Consider the following 15236-nt stretch of genomic DNA (forward strand, 5'->3'; position numbering starts at 1 on the left):
TTGTCACCTCATTGCATCACATTATCATTATATTTCCATTACCATATGGGTTCACATTTTCATTTTCCAAAGCTATTTATTTTATGTATTTAAAGTGAATTTATGATTAAGAGTTGGAAAAATAACATGTATTTGCTTATATCTAAAGGTGGAATGAGTTTGGTGACATGTGTAGGTGATTTGGAAGGTTCCAAGACACTCTTATGTGGCATCCAAGACTCAAATTCGAATTCCCTTGAAGATTTGAAGGAGATTTGGGATAGGAGCATATCTCATGGAGAAAAATCATGGATAAAGGAATATGTGTCTCATATTGGTTGTAACCATATGAAGGATTTGTGGATCTAGGAGGGATTAGTGGATCCCCATTAATGAGTTAGTTGCTTATGATTTTGTATAAATAGGAGTACCTCCTCCATTCCAAAAGGACTCTTGGAGCATGTATCCTAACTTATGATGGAATAGAATAAAATTTTCTTTCTACAATTTTAGATATAAATTGTCTTAATGTAGTATATGAATTTATGGAATAGTTTGTCACTTTTTTCTTAAGAGAATTGAGCTCGCTCTAAAAGGATCAAAGAAACATTTTATTTCATTACAGATTTTATTTTCATTTAATTACTTAGATGTTTGAAGATTTTTCATTATTAATGAATGAATTTTAGTTTAAATCTTATCAACATATGAAAAGACAAACAAGGGTCTAAGTTAGGCTCTCTTCCATTTGATATGAGTAATAATTGAAATTCATTCTCTTTTTCTAGTTTCAAGTTATTTATGAATTCTTGAGTTTTGATGCTTATGAATGAATTTTAGTTGAGTTCTAATCAGCATATGAGGGAACAACCAAGAGCCTAAGTTAGGCTTTCCTTCTATTTGGTCTGAACAATAATTAAAGTTCATTTCCTTTTCGTTATTTCAAGTTATTTTTGAGTTTATGCAATGGTAATGTTGTTGGAATAGAACTATGAGGAAGGACAACCTAGACCTTCTAAGTTAGGAGCCCCTTCTCTTGCTTTTTATACATCACATACTGCTGCTCTTTAGTTTCTCTTCTTGAGGACAGTACTGTGGGGAAGGATAACTAGGACCTCCCGAATTGGGAGCCTCTTCCTTTGCTTGCTGCATCTTGAACTAGAAACTTTTTAGTTTTAGAATTTATTTATAATATGGATTTCCGTTCTTTATTTCCATTCTAAACAAACCTCCTACAATAGTCTCATCTGAGGTCCCATATATTTTGGTTTGCTTCTAAGTTTACAAAATCCTTGGGTTGACAAATTAAATGATAGAGATTTAGTAAACAATTAAATCACCCAATATTTTGGTGCCGTTGTCGGGGAAGAAAACTTAGATGTAGCTAAGTTAGGAGGATTGTTTAGGAAACATTTTATTTTAGGGTCATTTTCATTTGGGGTTAGATGCATTTAGGCATTTTTCATTTAAGTTTATTTGCATTTGCATATAGAAAACATAGAACATTAAAATCAATAACCCCCATTCATTAGAAAAAAAAAAACAAAAAAAAATCCAATTGCAAAAACAAGATCTGAAGAGCTTCGTGCTATGACAGTTGAAGAAAATAAAAAAAACTAAAGATCACATTCAAATTTGGTTTCAACTAGTCAGTGTTCATGATCGTGTCCAAGAACTTAATATGGTTTACTTTTCAAACTTGGATATGAGGCTACTCATGATCTTGTTGCGCAAATGGATGCATTGGAAATTCTCTTATACTTAAGAGAATGTTTGATTTTTTTTTCAATAAAATAGGACTAACAAATAAAAAACAAGTTTTTGTGATTTTTAGGATAAATTTGCGATTTTGTGGTGCAGTAAGAACCACCGATTTACTAACCCTTGGCAGGAAAAATTTGCAATAAAACAAATGATTGTGAACAAAGAGCACAAGCGAAGGTGGAAGAATGATAGTTTCAGGTAAGAGATCGATTCTTTTCATTTTTTTTTGCATCCAAATTTTTAAGAGAGGAATCAACTAATAAAAACTTGAGTATGCTCTCCTCCTGTGCTTTGTGTGACCTGGAGGATCAAAAAAAGAATTTTCATGTTAGTATATCTTTTGTTAAAAAAAAAATTATCTTTCATTATTTGTTTCTTTAAAAAAAACAAAAGAGATTTGCTTATTTAAACAAATTTGAAATAAATTAAAAAAACCAAAACAACATTAAAAAAACAAAGAAATAATAAAATAAATAAAAACACAAAAACGAAAATGAGAATAAAGTAAACAAATAAAAAAATTCATGGAAGCCAAGGAAATGAATTGCTGCAAATGTTATGTGTGATTTTGAAAAAATGAAAGATAGTTGTGCATTCTCCTGATTAAAAAAAAAAAACGAATTTCACCTGGCAATTCTCTGAGCAGAAACCAAATTTGGAGAGGTTAAAAATGTCATTTTTAAAAAGAATTTTGTGACCAAATGAAAACGAATCTCAAAAATATAAAACATGGGTTTTTCTCAGAACAGAGTGAGTTATGTCTAACGGGAGAGATTTTATCAAAATTCGTAACCGTTTGAGAGATTTTCAAGGTTCTCTGGAGCCTTATTTGCCAGGTTGTGTGAAAAAAATGGTTTTCAATTAAATGCAGCCAGCAGTTAAGGCCATGACCATCCAATGGCCCAGCCACAGAGCCATGGCCAGCCACCCAACAGTGTTGCCAAGCTGCAGAGAAAAAAAATCAATCAATAAATTAAAAAAAAATGATAAAAATAAAAATTCTAATAATTAAATAACAAAAAAAGTAATAATTATTAAAAATAAAAAATCGTACAACAAATTTTTTTAAAAGTGATATTTTCTCCAACTTGCAAGAAAAAAATTATATAAAAATATCATAAACATTTCCCAAGCTTTTATAGAATAAAAATTATCGAAACAAATCCACTTTCTAGGCAAAAAGGATGAGTTCAAAAGATATGAAAAATGATTTGACAAATATTTTGGAATTCCATTTTCCTAAAACTCATGGAAAGGATGAATTTAAAAGATATGAAAAATGATTTGGAAAATATTTTGAAATCATATTTTTCTAAAAATCTTGGATTTAGAGAGGTCACTTGTCAAATTGTTGTTTCAATTTTCATTTTTATAATAACTAAAGTTTCCAAAATTCCATTAAATTCTTAAATGTGACTTGTGATTTATTGGTAAGTCATTCAAATTGCATAATGGAGGTCATGAGCTCAAACCTTGTGGGGATTGGAATTTTTTAATTATTCTAAAATTTTGACACGACATTAATTAAACAACAATTTTGCCACCACATGGCAACACAACATTGGTCAATATTGCACATTCATCGCCACATCATCAGTCAAATAGTCAACATGTCACATCATCTATTTGCGATGTCACCCACTTCCACATCACTATTACACAGTCACCCTCCATCCGCCAACTCATTTTTCAACACTGAAAATGGATCAAGAAGAATAACGATAAGGGTGCTTCATCTACAGGATTATTGTTTGGCAAAATGCTTTGAAGAGAGTCCTGTAGATGGAAGATTGAATCCTGTAGACATGCATTTTCGTTTCATAAAGTATTTTTATATGATCATGTTTCTTTGAGTCTTATAGGTACAGAAGCCAATGACATCACAAACTAGAAAATTTTATGTCATGGCTTAGCCAAAGAAGATAGACAAGATTTTTAGATGCAGGAAGGGTGCAATCCTGCAACTAAGAAACCTTATGACAATCTTCATTGTTTCACCCAAATTTCAAATAAACACAACTTTCTCATACGACATTGGAATTCGACGATTCAAGTGTCGCTGGAAAGATATTGACGAGATCTACATAATGAGAAAGATATCATCAGAATTTGAAACATTTAAAGAATGAATAAATTGCTGACAAGATATAATAGGTAAAATGAGGCACTAGTTTCAACACAGGTATAAATTCTTTCAGTTTTTCTTTCATGAATTTGTTTTATTAGTACCAATTCTCAGTTTTTTTTTGTAAATGTCATAAATAGAGAGATTGATCACCTCTCTCTTATGATAAACTTACATTTCATTGTAGAAAAAGTACTGAGTTTTTGCAGGTTCCAGGAAGATAAACAAATGACCACAAGAAAATATTGTCTTTTAAAGATCCCATTTCAAGCATGAGGACATGCTTTTGGGTAAGCCAAGGGGGAGAATGTCATCATATCTATCAAATCATTGAAAATCCTCTCAAAGACCACATTTCTTTCACAAGAAAATGATCAAAGCAGCAACAAAGATGAAACATCAATGCATGAGCACATGATGTCAAATCAGATCCATCACTTGCAAGCCTTTCAGATGCCAGTGTCTCCATTGCATCCATGCTTCTTCAGTCAATAAAAAATTTGCCTCATTTCCCTTTACATTCATCATTGTATTCCTCCTTTTTCAGTAAATAAAACCTTCATTGCATTCTCACTTTTTCAGTCAATAAATTTTCCTTCACAGTCATTTTCCTGCCTCACTTTCACTAACCTGTAACCCAACAATAAAACATTCAACTCCTCTACAAAGCTGATTCATTCCATTTCCTTTTCATTTTTCCAAATAAACCTTGATCCACTGCAAAATTTCTCATCCATAATCCTTCAAAATTATTGTTTCATGCTCGAGTAAGATGATGGAAAATTCCTTAAGGCCTCCCTTGTAACAAGTCTTGGCTTATCGACATCAACACATTATCTAGGTTCAAGGCTAGAGTCCTTAGTAGTACCTTGAGGCTTGTATGCCTTAATGACAGGCTCTCTCACCAGCAATCATGGGAATACACCAATGTCCCTTGATCGTTGGATCTTGCAAGTGGCTCGACACTAGCTCATCTATTCGCCCTTCGCAAGATGTACTTAGGCACCTTGACACTCATTGACATTAATGGTGAGTTTCCTCGCATTGGTTAACGACATGCATCAATGGTCGATAATCCAATGACTTCTCTTCATGCTCGACATCGACACATTTATTCGCATGATTAGAATTGTACCATTGGGTGTTGTAACGATTGAAGATTGTCATTTTAACAGTTTGCAGTAGATCAATTTGTTATAGCAGCAATAAAGATTCAAACCTTGTCATCAGCAAAGAGAACACAGAAGAAGATCCAAATTCCTTTGTTTACATACTCCATGATCCAACAACATCAACAGCCACACTCTTCAGCATCCACAACTCATGTACATTGAGGGTAAGTGAAGATATGTGATTTTCTAATTTTTAGTCATGCAATTCCTTAAAATGCTTAAAATTGTAACTTTGGAAAGTTCCTCACTTCTTTTTTCACATTGTCATATCTCTAGTTGGAGGGGGAATTCATGTTCGTACCTCATAGTCACATTTCGCGATATATATCACATTCACATTCCATTATCACCTTTCATATGTCATATATGTCCTTTATACACATGTCGTCCTAACCAACATACTTTTCCAAACAACTACTATTGCATTATGATTCAAATTTTACATGTTTTGCAAATAATGATCATAAAATGAATGGTTGATTAAATGTTTTCAAAGTCTTTTGATGCAACACAAAAATAACAAAAGTATTGTTACACAAGAACCAATACTAATAAAAGTTGGTTGCCACACAAGAACCAACCAAAGTAATATGTTGCAATCAAATATTTTTCAAAAGGACACTTCGCAAAAGGAACAAAGTTATCAAATGACTATGCGAAGATGAAAGAAGAATTAACATCAGCCAAAGTTCATATGAAAGGAAGACAATTCAAAAGATCAAATCATGATTAAAGTAAATCAATGCAATAGACTACATGAGGACATGCAATAACTTAAGTTGGGGGTTATGTTGGGCCGCCAAATTAACATACACTTTCACTCCATTTTCACCTTTATCTTCATTTTGTCACCTCATTTCATCACATTATCATTATATTTCCATTACCATATGGGTTCACATTTTCATTTTCCAAAGTTATTTACTTTATGTATTTAAAGTGAATTTATGATTAAAAGTTAGAAAAATAACATGTATTTCCTTATACCTAAAGTTGGAATGAGTTTGGTGACATGTGTAGGTGATTTGGAAGGTTCCAAGACACTCTTATGTGGCATCCAAGACTCGAATTCGAATTCTCTTGAATATTTGAAGAAGATTTGGGATAGGGGTCAAGCATATCTCATGGAGAAAAATCATGGATAAAGGAATATGTGTCTCATATTGGTAACCATATGAAGGATTTGTGGATCTAGGAGGGATTAGTGGATCCCCATTAATGAGTTAGTTGCTTATGATTTTGTATAAATAGGAGTACCCCCTCCATTCCACAAGGAGGACTCTTGGAGCATGTATCCTAACTTATGATGGAACAGAATAAAGTTTTCTTTCTACAATTTTAGATATAAATTGTCTTAATGTAGTATATGAATTTATGGAATAGTTTATCAGTTTGTTCTTAAGATAATTGAGCTCACTCTAAAAGGATCAAAGAAACATTTTATTTCATTATAGATTTTATTTTCATTTGATTACTTAGATGTTTGAATATTTTTCATTATTAATGAATGAATTTTAGTTTAAATCTTATCAGCATATGAAAGGACAAACAAGGGTCTAAGTTAGGCTCTCTTCCATTTGATATGAGTAATAATTGAAATTCATTCTCTTTTTCTAGTTTCAAGTTATTTATGAATTCTTGATTTTTGATGCTTATGAATGAATTTTAGTTGAGTTCTAATCAACATATGAGGGAACAACCAAGAGTCTAAGTTAGGCTCTCCTTCTATTTGGTCTGAACAATAATTAAAGTTCATTTCCTTTTCTTTATTTCAAGTTATTTTTGAGTTTATGCAATGGTAATGTTGTTGGAATAGAACTATGAGGAAGGACAACCAAGACCTCCTAAGTTAGGAGCCTCTTCTCTTGCTTTCTATACATCACATACTACTGCTCTTTAGTTTCTCTTCTTGAGGACAGTACTGTGGGGAAGGATAACTAGGACCTCTTATGCATTTCCATTCTTTATTTCCATTCTAAACAAACCTCCTACAACAATCTCATCTGAGGTCCCATATATTTTGGTTTGCTTCTAAGTTTACGAAACCCCCGGGTTGACAAATTAAATGACAGGGATTTAACAGACAATTAAATCACCCAACCTCTCCCTTTGGCTAGCTTCTAAGAAGCGTCTCTCCGGCTTCTCCATGCTACAACCCAACTCATTCACAACTCAACTCGCTTGCATTAAATTAATACTAAGATAATTAATAATAATTTTTCCTACCTTTAAATATGACGTGAATACAAAAGATTATCAAATCCAGTTACCCCATGTGAGATGTTCTATATCAATTATTTAACAAATTCATCGCAAATAATGGAAAATTTATCTCAGGGATTAAAGCTATGCATTGACTTTTGCAGGAACGCCAAGGATGATTATTTCAAGCCCCCATTTCTTAAGTTCAACGCGTTTTGACTACTATTCCCACAGTGTTTTGTGGGTTCATTGTAGAATTCATCTTTCTTTGTGTTATATCTAATTTGAACACCCTAAGCATGAGGTATGGTTGGGAAAATCGGTCCTTCTAAAATAAGGCGTCGGAAAGTCTAAGGCACTTATGTTTCATTTAATGTTTGAAACCGTAAGAGCTCGGACTCTAAACGAAATTTCTAGCATATTTGAATATGTCGTAATTACAAAAAGCAGATAAGAGAATTAAACAAATCTATTGTTAAAAATATCCCTTAAATTCCACTAACTATATTTTATAATTACGATTGAGTTTCATAGTAATTTTAGACTATATGGAGAGCCAGGAAGATTCGAAAGAGTTCAGACTAGCTCTGATACCAGAATTTAATGCTCTAACCACAATTAAATCCTTAAATTCTACCAGAATTTAAAAGCTGTAATTTAAACAGGAATTTATCAATTTGATTCACAGATACATACCTGACTTCCATGTTTGACGTCGATCCCGAGCTGTTGTAGCACTAAATTTGCTCCCATTACCAAAATGACCAAAACCTCCCTGCCAAACTCGGCACAATCTCGATACCCAACTCCAAAATTGAAGCACTCTGGCCCTCGTGCCCAAAAGTTTCAAGAATAATCAAGGCTTGGTCCTCACTTTGTCTATAGATCTCTGTTGAAATTCCTCCTTGGCCTCTCCGAAAAAGACTTTTTCCCTCTCTATGCGTAATACTTTCTCCTTATACGTTCCCCACACCACCATCTCAACCTCCCGCAAGGCCTTTTGTCTCCTTTGCCTTCTAGCACATAGAAACCTAGCTTAGTCATTTGCCTTCTCCAAAATTTTGAAGAGGCGGTCGCATTTTTATAATGGTTTTGAATAATGGGTTCTTTACTTTAGTTCATGAGTTAATTGAAAGTTTCAACCTTATAATTCTTATTTAATTTTATATATATTTTTAATTTAATTCTTTATTTTTATAACTTTAATTTAATTCTATATTTTTATAAAAAAATTTATTAAGATTTTAATATAATTCTTATTTGATTATTTCAATTTTATATTTTGATTTAATTTAGTTCACCGCCTTTTATGTTTGTTTTAATATTAGTTAGTGTATTAATTATATATTATAACGGTGGTATCTTAAGTACCCTGCTTGACATATTGATCATACTCTGGTGAGTTAGATATTTACTTCACAAATCAATTCATTGCCTTATACTTAGACATTTTCAATATCAACTAGTATGCTAAGTAACCTGACACGGGGATTCGGGATTTGTCGGATACGGGGATTCGAGTGTTGGATTCAGACATGTTGACCCCTTGGAACAGCACACGTTAGGACACGTTATATATTGTTTTATTATATATATATATATATATATATATATATATATATATATATATATATATTACAAATTAGATATTTCTTACAAAAATTCTCATTAATGATATAAATTCATTGATTTCAAACTTAGATTTTCATCTAGATGTAAGATTTACTATTTACAAAGTAAGTTAGTAACATTATAGCATGCATAGTACATACAAAATTCAAATACATATCACATACATGATAAATCAATGAATGATAAATTCTAAATTCATAAATGATAAATCATAATACATATTCAATTCATCAATGATCCAATAGGAGAAAGACAAGATAGTAAGATAAAGACACTAACAACTATAGTTTTCTCATTAAATTATCAAAATCAAAATGTGTTACATAGGTAGTGCAATGCCAATGGCAAATAGAAATAGAAAATAAAAAACTACAGGTATACAAGCCTCTAGGCAGTAGATAGCCCATGAGTCATGAGTCATCAATCCTCATACTCATCATTAGAATCAGCATCACTGTCCTCATCATCATGGTCACCACTACTCTCCTTTGCATCTTCCTCCTCCCCTGTATCCATAGTTGTCTTTGCATATATTGGTGTGGAGGATGATCCCTCTACAGTATCACCATCATCAAATCTAACAAGTTCTAGCACTGGATCATTGGGATCCATGTTGGCCAATGCCAACTCAACACTGTTGTCCAGACCCATATCACCAGGAAAGGCATCCCACATCTTTGTCTTTCCCTTCAACCACTCTTCCCTCTGCCTGTAAATAAGACGAAGGTTGGTGTGCACATACACCATTGTCTCTACCCTAGACTACTCAAGCCTGCTCTTCTTAACACTATACAAATTCCCATATGTGCTCCAATTCCTCTCGCAACAAAAGGATGAAGTCACTTGAGGGAGGAGCCTCATGGCTAACTGTTGTAGAGGAGGCTTGTTGCCCCATGATTTGCCCACCAAGAATAGGGCTTCTTAACCCCCTGTCTCTAATCACATCATATCCTGCAAATCGACCAGTGCCAGTGGAAAACTCTGCAAAGGCATCCTCCACCTCATCAAGCAATGCTCTATCCTGAAAATCCCGCCTGAATGCGTCTTTCCTCCCCTATGAGATTTCACCATCCATGTGAGGAGGGAATCTGCAAGAAGGTCCACCATTCAGCCACTCATGGCTGTAGTATTTTGGGTTCAATGAGTGAGCCAAACAATGTAAAGGTGTGCAATTCTTGTCCCATCTGCTGACAAGAATATCCTGTATAGTACCATGGAAGGCCTTTGGTGATGTCTCATACTCGGGACACTTACTCTGTAGAATAGTGCTCCTCATAGACTCAATCATGGAATCCCATCCCTCATAAACCTCTCCTAGGATGGGTTTGTCTGTATTTGCAAATCGAAGCAAAGAAATGATAGGGTCCATGATCTGAATAATTAGATCTACCCTCTCCCACCAAGCATCATCTAGCACTATGTCCTTCACTCTTTTAGAGGCTAGTTGATCCGTATTTCTCCAAAAAGACCAAAACTCTTAAAAACCATGGCCCCAAGAGCGGTCTTGACCTCCCTCAACCTCTTCAACATGATGAATGAAGAGGCAAACCATGTATCAACAATCTTCAACAATGATAGATCACTGTACTCCTTGTAGATAGTGAGGGCATTTGTATGATTTTGCACAAAGTTACGGATATGCCGTGCATCCTCAATAATGTTACCAATCCAAGGCACATTAGAAGCAATGGATTTCAGTGCTAAGTTCAATGAATGGACAATGCGAGGTGTCCAAAACACTTGTTGATATTTAGCTTCCACAATCATGCTAGCAACCTTGCAAACAGGTGCATTATTTGTAATGATTTGCACACAAGAATCAACACCTACATCTTCAATAACTTTAATAAACAACTCACCCATAAATTGTGCATCCTTGTATTCTCCAAGTGTATCCACTGCTTTCAAGAAAACTGGACCATTCAAAGAAGACACCATGAAGTTGATGAGTGGGTGTCGTGTTGGATCTATACATCCATGAGAAACAATGCTAACCCCAGATGTTGGCCATGATGCTTTAATAGGCTCAAGCATTTTGTGTACCTATTTTTTTGCCTTCGTCAACAATGTGGTTCTAAGCTTCTCTGAAACAGGAGGCACATACCATGATGGAGAGTCGTGAGTTAGAGCTCGACACATCTCAATAAATAGAGGTGAGCATGCAACATTAAAGGATATGAAGTTTTGATAGAAAAAAAGGCAATGGTGAGATCAAGCTTTTCCCGTTTCTCTTTTTGAAAAATCTTGTCCATTGGACCAAGTGAAATTGCCTTTCTTTTTGCTGCTTGTCCCCCAATAGAACTCTCAAATGGAAATTCGCTGGTGCCTTTCCTCAAAAATGGAAGGGGGTCATCATTCTTGGGTTTTTTTTAATTTTGCAGCCACATTTACCATACCAACAGTGAACTCTATTTCAATTTCTTTCCTCTTTTGTAAAGAAACTTGTGTACAAGTTCCAACTCCACAACCTGGTAAAGCCAACAAGGCCTTTCACACGGTAATATGTGCTTGTGAAAGTATTGTGGCAAAAGTTGCATCTCCAATTCACATTGCCTCCTACCTTCCCCTTATTGCTTGGCCCATCCTCTCTTGTGACATATTTCCACAAGGGATATTTCTCAATGTTACCTTTAGGAGGAAGTCTTCCCTCAACATTACTTGCAACAGACTCTGATGATATTGGGGGAGGAGGGGCATCTCCAATGGGGACATTCTTCCTCTTCCTTTGCCCCCCACATACTGCCCTTGATTGAACCATGAATACTGTAAAAAAAATAAACAAAACATGCACAAATTTGTAAAAGAAATACTGTTGTAATACAAATGCAAAAGAATAAAGAGAAAATGCACTTACCTGTTGCTTGAATCTCCTTGAAAGCACTCCAAACCCTTGGATCCTTTCTCCAAACTCCTCACAGCAAACCCACAACTCAACTATTGCAAAAGAAATGACAGCAAATGAAGAAAACAAGAGTCATTTTTGCCCTTTATTGGCTGCGCGAGTCCCAGAATTCCAGATTCGTGTTCGAATTTCGGGACATGATGTGTCCGATCGGGACACAATCCGGATTCGATCGTGTCCCAATTGGACACGACGTGTCACGAAATCTGGACACAATTTAAGTTGAATCGTATCGGATTCGACGGATTTAGACACGTGGCTCTCTAAGAGCGAATCCGATTTCAGAGCTAGTATGCATACTAGTGCAGTACATGCATTGCATGCATATGTAGCTCTCATAAGCATGCCTCGTATGCATGCTAGTAGTCACATTCTGTTTGTAATTGTAGGCGGGTAATTACAAAAATTGAGAAAGTTCAGAAACTTTTAATTACAAACAAGTTCAAAATTAAAAGTCCAGCTCCTTATGATATCTTGCTAAGTGAAATGGGGGCTGCTCCTATTGAAGCAATTGTTATGGTGCAACTCATAAGATATTTAAATGAAATTGAGCAAATGGAAGAGAGCAGACGGCCTAAGGTTGTCTTCAATGACATATCGTGTAAAAGAAAAAAGACTTGGTTGCAGCAAAATAACACATGGTTTTGTAAATGGGGTATTTACTTGAACATGTGCCCCACAAATGGTAAAGAGCTAAAAAGGCTTTTGTTAAGGATAAGTTATAGAAGCGTACTTGGGATAAAGAGCTAGGAAAAAAGTGAAAGTACTATATTGAAGAGTTTAATCCCACTCGTAAGCATCATCAAAAAGCGTACATAGGGGCCAATATTTCTTGGAGAGCCAAAATTCTTATTGCTCAGTTAAGAACTATTTCTCATCAACTCCGTTGTGAAACAAGGTGCTGGAAAAGGCCAAATGAAGTTTGGGAAGAAAGAGTTTATTTTTTGCACTTCTGGAAAATTGGAACCATAAAAGCATTTCATTTTAGAATGTGAGGCCTTCAAAGACAGCAGGGACAGTTATGTAAATATTCTAACAGCTAGCTCTTGGGATAGTTTATTCAGCAAGGGGATTGTTGAGAAGCTGGGGGTGCTCATTATGAGGATACATAGGAAAGGGGCTGAATGCAGAAATCAGATGGTGAGGCAGTCTGTCCCATAGGCTATCTTTAGCTTCGTGGACGTTAAAATAATTTATTCTTCTTCTTCTTCCTCTTCTTCTATGTAATGTATAAATGTATATTATATTAATGAATTATAAAATAGATGATGAGTTACAATGGAGGCCCCCCTGTATAAATACTAGGTGGGTGCTCGATTTACATGAAGAGACATGTCTCTTAGAATAGGACACGTCCCTATATTTCCCTAACTAATTATGTTTGTTACATGATGGACTAGGAGTAGGAACTTGGCATGTAGAAGAATTAAAGGTTATTTGGACCTTCTCAAGGTGTGCTTCAACAGGCTTCCTACATGCCCAAGAAACTTCCAGGTCCTTCAGCATGTTGGTGGAAAGAAGGTTGAAACATAGGGGGAAAAATGTAGGCTTTTGTAAAAAGTTTCATATGTTGAAATACTGCATGAATATAGCTTCTGTATGCTTAAGCTTTGAGAAAAGAAAGTGTGTTATATCTGTGTGTAAAAGTCAGAAAAATGATACCTGGTATTCTGCTGTTCTTTCAAGGTATCTCTGTAGCATTGAGTCCAAATCGCTGGAGAGTGAAAATAAAACCTCTTCACCCTGAAGGAATGTGGCTTTTTGCTTCTCTCTCCTGGAGAAATTGATGTTATCCCTTCCTCAGCTGAAGTTAGAATTGAAAACAAATCAGGAAACAAGGAAAATTGTTGCCTTTATTGTGAAGTTTATGCTTTTCCAGTGATCTATTGGAGGAAAATCCGCGATTAATTGGCTGACTTCCAATTTATTCCAATTACTCACCTTTTTTCTTGCATGTGATTCTTTTTTTTGAGTTTTCATTCTCTGGTAGATTCAGTGAGCAACCTTTGAGCCAGCAATTTTATTTGGTAAATTTGTATCAAATTCTTGTCTTACTGCTTTGATTCATTATTTACAAGAGAATCCTATTAAAGTGTATTGTTTTGTAGACTGCATTTCAGATATCTTAGTTGTGTTTACAATTACAACTATAGCCTTTTGCTATGACATATATTAGTTTATATCATGTCTAGATGGTTGAAGTTTTAGTTATTGATTTGCATGAGTGCTAATCTACTGTTGAATGCAAGGCTGAGTTTACAGTAAGAGGAAAGGTATTTCATATGAAAGAAGTGTGAAAAAAAATGTGGAAGAAGTTTAGTCTGAAAGGTTTGATTTATCATTCTTGTCAATGGCAGGGTTGGAAAATGGTAGCTGTGTTCATCCACTGTATATTGGCGATGATCGAACTGATGAAGATGCATTCAATGTAATTTCTCATCTTTACAACCTGACACCTGTAGATAGTGACATTAAAGAGATTTCAAACAACTCTAATTTAAAATTAATCGAAAAGTGCACTTGCGATGTTTTTAATATGCAATTAGATCAAAGGCTTGTAGCTTTGTAGTTTCGTTTTCTGTTGAAGAACATCTTTATAGACTTCGGAGCAGCGTAAGTACTCCTGCAGGTGCTTATTGCTGATTGTACATTTTTCAGTTGCATTGACCTATCTTTTTGGTCATTTGTAGGACATTAGTATATTTATATTAATCTTTATCTTTATAAATATCCATAATTCATAGCTTCTTCATTAAATATTTGAAACAGGAATAAAGGCCAGTGAAATATTGAAATAGACTTCCAAAATTTCGATTTTAATTTTTGTTGGAATCCCCTTTTGAATTGCAATTAAAAGATCTTCCATCTTATTCTTTTTTATGTTTTTTATTGTTAGATGCCTTTTGTACTATGTCACGTTCTCTCTATATCATCAAAATACTATTGTAATACTTCCACATTTGATTTGGCATTTTTTATGGGCATTGCATCAACATTTCATAGCATATATAATTGCTGATTTTTTTAATATTAGATCAAACACTGCCATCATTCTGGTGAGTACATTATCTTTGAACTCACTTCTGCCTGTGACTTTGGAAGTCAAACATGCAATAGTCTACATTATATTTGATGAAACCTTGGATCCGGCTAGTACAGCCTGAGACAGATCCTATTAATGATCTAATCATATACAAAAGAGGGCATGGCCTGAACTTACCTAAAGATCATCCTCTATAACACGAATTGATGCTGTATCTTGCCATTACATTTTGAATGAAATGAGACTCACACTCGACTAATTGAGAGGGCATAACAAAATGCTGTCCCATTTCTTGTAGTAACTACCAAACACTAGTGAGAAAACAAGAGAGAGAAGAGAAGGAACAGTAGCTTGCATTGAGGAAGATCTTCATTTCAACATGTCATTCCCTTTGGATTCTCTCTCCACCACTAGGGT

At 34.6% G+C, this 15236-nt stretch overlaps 1 protein-coding gene across 5 annotated transcripts in view; it reads left to right on the forward strand.

The window, feature by feature from the left end:
* LOC149254877 (putative trehalose-phosphate phosphatase C) overlaps positions 1–15236 on the forward strand; it is a 290873-nt gene that overhangs the window by 184283 nt on the left and 91354 nt on the right. For 4 of the 5 annotated variants that reach the window (XR_016267190.1, XM_089460250.1, XM_089460252.1 and 1 more), the window contains exon 10: positions 14134–14204. Coding sequence is in view for 4 of the 5 variants with exons in the window: in XM_089460250.1 (XP_089316376.1) it covers positions 14134–14204 (71 nt within the window). In the remaining variant the exon portion in view is untranslated. Of the gene's footprint in view, positions 1–175; positions 386–14133; positions 14205–15236 lie in introns of those variants that run through there. The other variant, XM_089460253.1, reaches the window with a different exon arrangement.

This window comes from Pinus tabuliformis, chromosome 7, assembly GCF_031772625.1.
Source record: "Pinus tabuliformis cultivar Carrire ecotype Pingquan chromosome 7, CPIR1, whole genome shotgun sequence".
Lineage (NCBI taxonomy): Eukaryota > Viridiplantae > Streptophyta > Pinopsida > Pinales > Pinaceae > Pinus > Pinus tabuliformis.